Genomic DNA, 12278 nt, shown 5'->3' with positions numbered 1-12278 from the left:
CATCATCAGGCTGCATCAACTGAAACTGTTCCCAAGAAGTTGCAGCAGATGTTGCACTGGACACCTCATTGAGGACTACAGTAGATGTAGAGGGGGCATCAAGACTGCTACGGAGGCGACCAACTTTAGCCTCAAAGTGCCTTGCAAACAATTCACAGTGGGCCTGTGAAGGGTCTAAAACTCCATTTCCTGGAGTTGATGTCAACAGACTCCTGACAATATGGAAAAGCTCCACCGGATGGCTACTTGAGGATGCGATGAAGCCAGAGAAGTGGGCCTTCTTTGCTGCCCTCACTGCCACACAGTAGGCACGGTTATGATGTTTTACTCGTGTCCGATCAGCCTCACAGCACGTCTTTCTGCCACATGGTGGCTTTAAAGCACTTTGTGAGAAAACAAAACCATTAAAGCAAAGTATAAACAATTAATTGCATGAAAGCTGCATAGCAAACATCTTGGGTGAACAGAAGTGCTTTTGTCTAGCACTCGAAAGGTAGCAAGGTATGTGAATCTGTCTTGCTCATTGGGGTGGGGTGATGTTCCATAACTGAGGCATGCCATTCAGAAGGTCCTCTTCTGGGTAGCCACCTTCCTCATCTTTCAGAGAGAGATAATTTTGATGCACTTTTTTTTTGCATCCCAAGGCATTTGTATCCAAGGGACAGAATGTGTGTTGAAAACTTTCTAAAGCTTTTTAAAATCCAGAACAATAAATAAAATTAAAGATCTTATCTATTTGCAAAATCAAGGACAATCTTTTTAGGGTATTTAATTTACTTTTAATTTACTGTGGTTAAAGAGCAGGGGCAGGCAACTTTTCTGCCCCAGGGGCCACCTGTGGTGGTGAGTGGGTGCCCTGGGCTGCATGCCAGTGTGTGTGGCTGGTAGTGGGTGTGTAATGAGGAATCAAATATTGGGGATTTTTAATCTTTGATTCACCTCAGTGAACCAGAGTTTGGAAAGCCTGCAACAGCAAAGATTCCTGGGAGACAGCCCCTCTGTGACCCCTGAGTACATCATATCTTGAAAGCCTGAAGGTATAGACTTCCTGACTCCTATGGAAATTTGGGGAATGTCACCCAGTAAGGTGCTCCTTTCAAACAAGGAAATGCTTATGATAATCTAAGCCTTTAGGAGGAGACAGAATAGCTCCTTTCGAACTAGGAAATGTTATGCATTTCTAAGCCTTTAGGAGGAGACAGGATAGCTCCTTTCAAACTAGGAAATGGTCTGCATAACCGTTATGATCATTTTAACCTTTAGGAAGAGACAGAACATTAGGAGTTCACAGGTAGGAGACTGCAGTCATTATCTGGGAATTCCTCAAGGAATGGTTTCTGGAAAAACAACAAATTCCTTGACTGATGATCCTAAATTCTTTCATTGTTCTTATTTGTCACATCCACATCTTCCTGGAGACATTTACATTGGGTTTACATTGGGGTCAGTTTAGTTAGGAAAAGGTATAAAACATGAGGAGTTAGAATGAATTGGCAGTTCCTCTTCTGGAGGGCTCCAACAGCTGCTTTTCTTAGCAACGCACCTAGCCTCTTCAGGACAATTGCAGAGCTTCTAAGCTAAGGATTTGGGTGAGAACTTTCAAATCTAGTGCTGGTTACAAAGGGTGGAGCTTTGGCTCATTGAGCTAGATACAAAAGTCTCTCTCTCAGCCTTAGTCTTGCAGCAACTCTCCAGGAAAGGTATATGCAACTATCTGGGCCTTTTTCTTTCCTTTTTCTTTCCTTTTTCTTTTTGTGTGGGTGAGCTTAATGTGAAAGTGTTCATAGGGTTAGTCTCTTTGCTTTAGTCTATCCAGTGTTGCTGAATGTATGAATAATAGTTAGAAAGCTGCTCATTGTTAACTGTAATTGTAAACTGCAATATTTTTCCTTGTTTCTTCTCTTAATAAAACCACTCTTTATTTTACCTTCTGTGTGTGTGTCATTGGGTTAAGGGTAAATTTATACATGCTCTGGGGGTGACGTGGGGGTATGTCCAGCCAAAGATCCTGCTGCTCTCAATAGGGGAACTTGCATTTCTAGTGAGCTCTGCTCATGAGGAAGTTCAAGGTCCATTCGTAACAGGTGTGGTGGTAGAGGGGATAGACACCGAGAAATGAAATGCAGAAAAATAGTGGGTTTTATTCCCCTCACAGAGCTACAGTTCTCAGAGTGGCTTAACAATCAATCCCTTTTCCCAGGGAACTCTGGGAACTGTAGGTGTGTAAGGGGAATAGGGCTCTCCCTAACAACTCTCAGCACCCTTAACAAACTACAGTTCCCAGGATTCTTTGGGGGAAACCATGCTGCTTTAAATGTATAGCACAGATGGGACCTGTGTGTCTCTGAATAAATGTATGCTTGCCAGTGATATCATGTGAATAGTATGCTTGAGTGCCACGTTCTTACACTGCACATGAACACCGTGAGTGGCTGCAGGTGTGAAAGAGAAAGGAAAGCAGGATGGACATAGGAAAGGTACACACAAATAAACACATCCGTAAATTTACATGGGCCTCCACTTGTGTAGTTGCAATGGTTAACATTCCTAACATGGCTTCTCTTTCCAGGTTTACAGGACAATCCTTGGATGTGCAACTGCAGCCTCTATGAAATGGTTCACTTCCTCAACTTCCAGACCCCCAACGTAGCATTCATTGAACCCAGACTGAAATGCTTCACTCCACGGAGCCTGGCTGGAGTTCTTTTCAGCCAAGTTAAACTACGAAAGTGTCAGAGTCCCAGCATACACACATCTGTCGCCAAAGTGAGGACCATGCTGGGAAGCACTGTCCTGCTGCGCTGTGGCACCACTGGGGTGCCTATTCCCGAGCTAAACTGGAGGAGGGCTGATGGAAACCCTCTCAATGGGACAGGTAGGTTCTCCTTTTCTGGCTGCATGTGCAGCTATGGCTGTTTCATGCCTCGTGGTGTCCCTAACGGATTCTGTGAAATTAATTGGTCAGAATATTCAACAAAGTCTGCTGGGCAGTTTGCACCATGTTCAGATCATGTTCAATTAAAATATTAGAACATTAATTAAAACATTAAAAACATTAAAAACCAATAGATTCAGTTCCCTCTGCAAGAAACAGCAACACAAGCAGCACATCAACATTTAATGCCCAGCAGAAACAATCTGTTCCAAGGGCACATTGTTGCTAGAGCTATGGAGAGTAATCCTATGCATTTCTGTTCAGAAGTAAGCCTCATTGAGGTCAGTGAGTATAGGACTGTAGCTTAAGACTGCTTCTCAGGTAATGTTTTAAAGAAATGGTATAATTTGCATGAGCCACACTTGCATCTGCAAAGACATCCCAGTCTTACATCAAAAAGAAGGAATCCTATTAAGGACCTCTTCATAGATCCCGGAAAGGTATACAACAGGGATGGGGAACTTGTGGTCCTTTAGATGTCCATGGTCTATACATCCCATCATCCTTGACCATTGGCCCTGCTGGCTGGGGCTGAAAATCTAACAACAGCTGGAGGGCCACAGGTTGCCCATTCCTGGTATATAGAAAGGCATTATACAGACTGCTTTTGTTTGCTGCTCTGGGCTCCTACTGGGAGGAAGGGTGGGATATAAATCTAAGGGGGAGAAGATCATATGTTTTGGGCACTTTCCATTTAAGGAAAGGCAAAAGCATCTTGGCTTTTCACTAGGACATGGTAAAGGTTTGTAAAATTATGGTGTTGAGAAAGTGGAGGCAGGAATGCTTTCTTTCTCGCTACAGGAACTCAGATGTCACTCAGTGAAACCGACTTAACAAAAGGAAGGACTTCTTCACACAGTACAAATTAACTTTTGGACACTAGCTTAGATATGGCATTTAAATGAGCCTCCATGTCCAGAGGCGGCATCACTAAATGTGGGGACAAATTACAGGGCATGGCTGTCACCCTCATGTCTTTCTTCTGGGCTTCCTAAAGGCACCACTGCTGGAAACAGAAGGGTGGAGCAGATGGACTTTGATCCTCCCCAGCAAGGCCATCCTTAAAGCAGAAGGATGCTCCTGTCACTGCTGTCTACAATGTCTGCTCCAGAGTTCAGGGTGGAGCAGATGGAAGTTTGTCCAATCCAGCAATGAGTTTCTTCCAGCCTGAATGTGGCTGTAATATTTTTTAAAATGACATCATTATAATATCTGTTCTGATTTCATATTCTTTGATGTTTAGGGAAGGGCTATATCTCAGTAGCAGAGCACATGCCTTGCAAGCAGAAGGCCCCAAGTTCAATCCTTAGAAATTCCAGGTAGGCTAGACCAGCCTTTCCCAACTAGTGGGCCACCAGGTGTTGTTGGACCACAACTCCCATCAGCCTCAGCCAGCATTGCCAATGGTCAGGAAAGATGGGAATTGTGGTCCAACAACATCTGGAGGCACACCGGTTGGGAAAGGCAGGGCTAGATGGACCAATAGTCTGATTCGGTGTAGATTCCAATGAAGTATGTAGAATAATAACTTTTAGGTAATCAAATAATTATCTAAAAGGGGGGGGGAATCTAAACAATCAATTTTGCTGAATTCCTGTTTCTTCCTTTCTTCCAGTACATCAAGAAATTTCCAGTGATGGAATGAGCAGGTCTATTTTAGGCTTGCCTGATGTCTCTTACCTTGATTCTGGAGAATATATATGCAAAGCAAAAAACGTTCTTGGAGCAACGGAAGCTTTCATCTCTCTTATCATCACCAACTCGGAAAGCACAGATGACCCCACTGCAAACTCAAAAGGAACATGGAACGGAAAAGTGAGTGGGATGGAAGCAGCTGCTTACAATGACAGTTTGGTGGCAAGGTATGTTTTCACCACGCCAACTTCCCCTACCATGGGTGCCAGATCAATTCGTGCCAACATGGAAGGGAACCTGGCGTTTCAAGATGAGGCACTAGATATGATCAATCATCAAAGAAATCTATTAGCAAGTCCACCCACTGCCCAACAGGAGCCTAAATGCATAGTAAGGTCCGTCAGAGTAAAAGGAGACACTGATCACAGTGTCTCATTAGCGTGGAAAGCTCCCCAGGCCAAGAATACAACTGTGTTCAGTGTCCTTTATGCTATATTTGGTGAAAGGGACATGCGTAGAATCAATGTGGAGCCAGGTAAGACCAAGATCATCATCAATGGCTTGATGCTGAAGACCAAATATATAGTGTGTGTCTGTGTGAAAGGGCTGATTCCCAGGAAGGAGCAGTGCATCATATTTTCCACAGATGAAGTGGCCAGTGCTGGTGGAACCCAGAAACTTATCAACGTAGTAGTTGTCAGTGTGGCCTGTGTCATCGCTGTCCCTCTGACGTTAGTGGTCTGTTGTGGAGCCCTGAAAAGGCGCTGCAAAAAATGTTTCACACGGAAACCCAAGGAAATTCAGGACTCTTATGTCACCTTTGAAAGCCTCTCTCCAGGGGCCAAAGCAAAAGAGATGGAAGGGGAATACTTGATTAGACACACACCTGATGAATCTAATAGGTTGCTCTCAGCAAGGTCAAGCGTGGAATCGGAAGCAATACCAAAGGCAGAAGGACAGCCAAATGAATATTTTTGCTGATATTGGTCTATTAGTCTGCCCAACAAATGCACTTACACCTCTGCATTTGGCAGTTCACACATTGCATGACACTGAAGACTCTTGTGTCACAAGCGCAGTTTTACTGGGACTTGTGTCTCCCCCCGCCCCAGTTTAAACTTCAACAATGAAAAGACTATGTGCAACTTTACTGGGGCCTTTCCGCCTGCCCCTGATCCAGAATCCAATGATATATCCTTTCGATCAACAATTAAATTTTTGTGTGTGTGTGTGTGTGTCCATAGAGAAAGGAGGATAGAAGAGGAAAAAGTAGGCATTAGGACCTAGCAGCTGACAGCTGGGTTTTAGTTTCCAGGCACTCCAGAAAGGAAGTAGCTGTAAAACTGTAGGCTGAGGGGGTGGAGGCTGCGTGAATATTTTTATGTGCAATGAAGCGGATGAATATGTGAGGGCCTTGAGTTTTTGTGAAGCAGATGATGCAAGAAGAAAGAGGGCTGCACTACCTATCCTGAGAAAAAAGAGAACATTTGGAAAACCAAAGGAGTGCAGGAATTATAATATAAAATATCAGATTAAGTCAAAAATGAAATGTGATCATCGAAACCTGTCTTGAGTAACACTCTTTTTCTGGGGATCAGCTACAACAATAAAGGAGGAGAACAACCTTTCTCTTCAAAGACTTACAGGAGATGATGACTGGAGACTTCTTCTAAGTCAGCACAAGGTGGAGGATCCTTAAAGCAAGGGTAACCAATGTGGTGCCCTCCAGCTGTTGTTGGATTCTTAACCTCCATTAGCCCCAGCCATCATGGCCAATGATCTGGGAGGATGGGAGCTTTAGTCCAATAACTACTGAAGGGAACCACATTGGCTACCCCTGTCTTAAAGTGTCTGTCTACTCAGGTTCTCTAATCAAGGATTCATCTTACTCCCTCTCTCTGTCTCTCCACCCCTTCTAATTACTCTGTGGTTTCCTGGAAGGGATTTGAGATCAAGAGTAAAGAAGGAGCAGGGTGGGGTAGTGGGACTGGGAGTGTCATATATTGTCCTCCAAACACCCTAGGGCTTTTGTTCCTTTCCACAAAATAAAGCCTGTTCCATGAATATATGTACATATATATAATGATGTTGAATGTATATTATGGTGTATTGCTTATTCTCCGTTTTGAAGTACATTGAATAATTTTAAATGAGGTTTGCTAAATTCCTTTTTGGATGATTTACAGAGAAAAGTGGATAATAGTAGTAGTAGTAGTAGTAAAAATACTGTAAAGATTCACAGTCATCTATTACTTCTGACCTAAAAAAGGGAGAGACCTCAAGGACTGACTGTCTAATCATTCTCTACTGTCTCGGAGAGGGAGGAAGACAAACAGCTACATCTAATGCTGCATCTAATACATCTAATCAACCAAATCCCATTTAGCAGGTACATCTACTACTGAAGAAGCCATTAATCAGCTTCTCTAGCAGCAGCCACCTTTGCCTAGCAAAGCAAGATCAGTTGCTGTTAGAGCAGACTGATGAATGGCTATATTTTTAAAGGTAGCTGCAGCTGCAGAATAGGAAGGATTGAAATGGAACAGCAAGTGCTCCAGATTATCCTGTCTGCCTTCCACTTTCCCCCCAAGAGAAGATAATATAATGAGCTGTACATCAGTCCTAATAGTCTCTCTTCCCCTGCTGAAAATTCAGAATCGTGATGGATCGATGGGAATTCCCCTCCCATCCTCAGAATTCTGAACAAGCTGGACTCCCACCATGTGGTGGAGACAATGCGGAAACAAGTGTAAGGCCTTTTAGAAAATACTCAGATTGCCAGATTACAAAGAAAAATCCCACCAACAATGGCACAAAATTAAGCTGATTATTATACTCCTTTGATATAAAAAATCTAATTAAAGCTCACAGCCAAGCAAACAACTGACACTGCCTTATTTGGGGTGGGGATAAAGCAGGTCAATGGTGGTTCTGAAGTCTGGATCCTGAAGAAGGTTGGCCTGATAATGAGGAAGCCTAAAAGCTCTGACAGATGTGGCAAATTTTTGACAGATTATGTCCAAAACATGCTACACCTTGGGCCCTTACACTCCCCAGCTGTTGAGTGTGTTGAAAGATCTCTAAGATGTTGGCAGCTTTGCATGTTGTGTGGTATCTTCTAAGAGTTCTTGAGATATCTGGGTGAGTATATCTTGGAAATGTTTAATGTAGATAAAATCTGTGCCTAGGATTTTATATAGCAATTGTATGGGTTTTTCAAGGTAAATGGAGCAAAGCTGGAGTGATGCATTGTTCTGTAAGAAGTCCCATAAAGAGAAATTGAGCTGACTAGATTGAATTACAACCACTTCAATTTCAGCAAGTTTAGGATGCTTTAAATACTCACTCTACAGTAGTAAATGTTCACTCTACAGCAGCCTCAGCAGATATTTGTGGAATGTCTCCCCTCATACTGTGGTCTCCTGGGGAAATGTTGTATATCCTGAGAAACCTGTCACTGTTTAGTCAATATCTTGACTGTCTGCCAAATGTTGTGGAAGTCAGCTTTAGTCAAGAGAAAAGGCAAATGAGGACTCTCATTAGTTTAAAGCTCAAAGATACCTGGTGATAAATTCAATGCCCACTGTTATTCAAGGACCAATATTGCAGTATGGCATTTCACATGCAATTTCAGACCATGACTGGAGTTTGCAGCAAATTATATACAAATAACGTTCTTCTACTAGCAGACTGACTGGTCCAAACTGTTACAGCTGCTTCATACTTTTTATTTTAATGGTTTACATATTACAGAACCCATCATGTGTACCTGCTAAACCTCTAATGTCAGAACTTTTATACACCATGGGGCAAAGTTAGCAGGGAATGGGAGCCAATCATAGCTTCCTTGAACATTTGTGCAGTGTGTGTGTGTGAATTGTATACACTTCAGATATTAACTTGGGTGGGTATATAATGTAAGAACACTCTGGTGTAGAGGTGAGAGTGCTGAACTGAGATCTGAGAGACCGAGGTTCAAATTCCTACTCAGCCATGAAGTTCACTTGGGTGATCTTGGGCCAGTCATTGACTCTCAGCCTAACCTACCTCACAGGGTTGTTGTGAGGATAAAATGGAGAGGGGAAGAATAATATACTCTACCTTGAGTCCTTGGAGGAAGGGTGGGATATATATGTAAATAAAATGAATAAAGAAGAGTCCTGCTGAATCAGACCAAAGGACCATCTAGTCCAGTATCCTGTTCTCACAGTAGCCAACTAAATATCTATCTGTAGCTTGCAAGAGAAATGTGAGTACAACAGATGTAGATCTCTAATGTGAAGAGGCCATGACTTACACATGTTTCTTAGTAATCTGCTGGTTTATGATATTTGAGTTCAAGAAAACTTTTTTTGCTGGACTCAGTCTTCTAACCTGAATTTGAAGCATTCTGTCTTGATGTCTCTCAACTGGTGCTCACACAATGAAATCATCTTTGATCCTCAGACCATCTCAAATACTGAAATCTAACTAAACATTTGAATTTCGGACGATGATTTCTACCCACATATTCAAAAGGTGAGGTTCTGAATAAGACTTTTTAAAGAAATATTTTTTGGATGTATATTTTAAATTTATATACAGATGGTCCCAGGCTATGGTCTGAAGGCACATAAAGCCAGCTCCCTGCTGAAGCTAAGTAGGGTCAGGTCTGGTCAGTGCCTGGATGGGAGACCGCCTGGGAACCATATGTAAGCCTCCTTGGGTTTCAATCTTGAAAAGAAAGTATAAATGTAATAAATAAATAAATAAAGTATTTTGGGGAAAAACAGGAGAGAACTATAATGGAATTCCATTCACTATGTGCAGTCAATGCTTGGAGATGAATTCAACTGGTACATGAGGATGTCAAATGCAAGCAATACTGGTATTCTGTGTAACCTTCAGGTATATATGATACATCTAGGGATTGACTGTTCCCTGTGACACACACATTCAGCCAACAATAATCTCTAGATAGTTTCTTATTTGTTACCAAAGCTCATAGAAGAGGTTAAACTGCAGAGCTTGACAGGTGGGCACATGTAGTGTTTTCTCCAGCATCAGTACCTTGGACAGCTCACAGAGAGACCCAGACACAAATCAAGAGCTAAGAAGTAGGAGCCAGAAAACAAGTAACTCAAAATGTTTGCAGGTGATGAACCTACCAATTGCTGAAATATACCAATGGGAACATGTATGTTCTAGACCCTGTACCCTTGGATAAAGTCAGTCCTCATTTTTGCTTACCTTGAAATATCTTAAACAAAGAGGAAACTCCAAGCACTGGGCACAATCTGGTAACAGTTCTCACGCCCCTCAACTTCCCACCCTCAAGAAAATTTGGTGGCCTTATCAAAACTCTTTTGGCTTCTTGTGCTTAAAAAAGAACTCTACCACCAAATCCACAGCAATTTTTAAGCACCGTTTCAGTGACAATCTACTGTCCCATCAAACAGTTTTGCAGCATTTTACAGAGCTTCAAAAGCCTGCATAACCAGTTTGAACATTGGAACAAAAGAAACAAATGTGTACATCACAGGCAGTGATCAATGTGTCATAATACCTTCCAGCTATGTAAAAACTCTTCTGTCTTCAGCCTAAATATTAAGGCTGTACACAGCCCTCTGGATCTGATCTAGGCCCTGGATCAGGCTAACCCAACTTGAAACCAGCTCAGGGACCACCCACCCTGACCTGGCTCTGGTCCCAAATCAATTTGGGCAGAGTGAGGCTAATGTTTAATGAGGGAATTTTAAACTCATAATTAATTCACTAATAGGCAAAAAAACTTGTGGTTTAAGGACGCACCTATAGCCCACAGATATTTCTATCAAACTTTAAAAAGCAGGGAAATTGGGCAGCTATAGTGAATGCACCAGGGGAGCAGGAGACCTGACCTCCTCTCTGAGATAATGTACTGCGCTACAAATTGGTCAAAATGCAAACACAATTTGGGTTGATTTTTCACAGTCCAATCCACTTCCTGTGTAGCTTGGAAGAATTTGGTAACATGTGCCTCTGAGCATATGGTGAGTGGTGGCAACATCTGCCATCTCCAAAGATGGAGCATTACATTTTGGTATGTTTGTTGGTGTTCTTCTTACTTTGCTTCATTCCAGTGTTACTATTGTTTCTACAGAGAATCTAATCTAGAAAATTAGATTTCTCTCATTATTCATCCTAGCAACCTGAAACAAATCTATTTTTATTAATTTCAAAGCCTTTTAATGTCATATGATGAAGATGTGTGTTTCAAATTTGAGGTTATATCCTATTTCAATTTTGGGTGCATTAACAGTTGAATCTGAAACTACAGTTTGATGTAAAATCAGACTGATTACAATATGTTGCTACTTAAGAAATTATTCTAGCTATTGGAAAAAACAAACTTGGCCTACTCAAGATGCATGTTTTCAGCCTGCTGTGTTTAAACCACTTCATTTAAGGAAAGGTGGCCATGGATAATTAAAAATGTAGAGCACACCTAGAAATTTGATAGAATATATTTCACCTCTGACTGTTCTATCTTGTGCAAACTGAGACACTCCAGATGTCCACTGGAGACTATTCTGCAGAATAGTGAGTGCTATTATTCCATAATTGTTTTTGGAGTTCGTTAGTGTATATTTTGCAAAGTGTTGCTATGCTTCACATATTCACAGAAACAGAAGCAAAAGAAAATGATTTACTGTTGGAAACATCACTTAAAATTGCAAAGTAAATCAAACATATTAAAGTGACTATCTGAAGTATATCAACTATCTTAATATTGTTGCTTTCTCCCTGCTAAAACAAGATCAGCACAGCACATGTCTGGTTTCTATTATTTGGGCTGTGTATAGCACAGTGGGAGGAGAGCCTGGGTGGGAGTCCAGAGTCTGTGAGTTCACATCCCCGCTCGTGTCTCCTGGATGTAAAGGGCCAGCTAAAGATCACCCACACAGTGAATGGCTCAAGGGTTATGTTCTCTGCTACCTGTGCAGCAGTGGGCAAGCTGCATAGTCCCGAGGAGCTCAGTTGCCCCCAAGCTGGCAGTTGCAGACAAGGAAGGGGCTGGCTTGTGCAGCTGTGGCAAGCTGAGCAGGCCCTAGCCAGCTGGGGAGGACTATCCTCAGAGGGAGGCAATGGTAACCCCCCTCTGAATACGGTTTACAATGAAAACCCTATTCATAAGGTAGCCATAAGGTGGGATCGACTTGAAGGCAGTCCATTTCCATTTTGCAGGTGTTGCCATGACTCACCATATGCTCAGAGGCACATGTTACCAAATTCTTCCAAGCTACACAGGAAATGGATTGGACTGTGAAAGACCAACCCAAATTGTGTTTGCATTTTGACCAATTTGAAGGGCAGTCCAATATGTCAGAGAGGAGGTCTGGTCTCCGGCTCCTCTGGTGCATTCACTATAGGCACCCAATTTCTCTGCTTTTTAAAGTTTGATAGAAATAGCTGTTGGCTATAAGTACATTCTTAAACCGCAAGGTTTTTTGCGTATTAGTGAATTTCTCTGCTTTTTAATCTGGGAGATAAGAAATGGGACCCTGTGCAAGTTTGCTGAGAATGGACTGGTCCTTTGCATGCTTATTGATTTCAGTGGGATTTACTCCCCTGCAATCATGCTTTGGATAGGTGAAACCAGAGCTTGGAAAAGTTACTTTTTTGAACTACAGCTCCCATCAGCCCCAGCCAGCACGGCCACTGGATTGGGCTGATGGGAGTTGTAGTT

The 12278-nt window shown here is 42.3% G+C and overlaps 1 protein-coding gene and 1 long non-coding RNA gene across 2 annotated transcripts in view; one reads left to right on the top strand and one right to left on the bottom strand.

Moving 5' to 3' along the window:
• The window catches only part of LRIT1 (leucine rich repeat, Ig-like and transmembrane domains 1), a 28262-nt gene extending 22711 nt beyond the window's left edge, over positions 1 to 5551 (top strand). The window contains exons 3-4 of the mRNA XM_061634316.1: positions 2570 to 2875; positions 4551 to 5551. Coding sequence (XP_061490300.1) covers positions 2570 to 2875; positions 4551 to 5551 — 1307 coding nt within the window. The remainder of the gene's footprint in view (positions 1 to 2569; positions 2876 to 4550) is intronic.
• LOC133388335 (uncharacterized) lies at positions 2765 to 6299 on the bottom strand. The gene is made up of 3 exons (XR_009763744.1): positions 6215 to 6299; positions 4616 to 4725; positions 2765 to 2945 (listed from the first exon to the last, which is right to left on the bottom strand). It is a non-coding gene; the product is annotated as an uncharacterized LOC133388335 (long non-coding RNA).
• Between the last annotated feature and the right edge of the window lie 5979 nt (positions 6300 to 12278).

This window comes from Rhineura floridana, chromosome 7 (assembly GCF_030035675.1).
Source record: "Rhineura floridana isolate rRhiFlo1 chromosome 7, rRhiFlo1.hap2, whole genome shotgun sequence".
NCBI classification, from domain to species: Eukaryota; Metazoa; Chordata; class Lepidosauria; order Squamata; family Rhineuridae; genus Rhineura; species Rhineura floridana.
The sequence above is the reverse complement of the archived record's forward strand: the minus strand, read 5'-3'. Positions and strand labels throughout refer to the sequence as shown.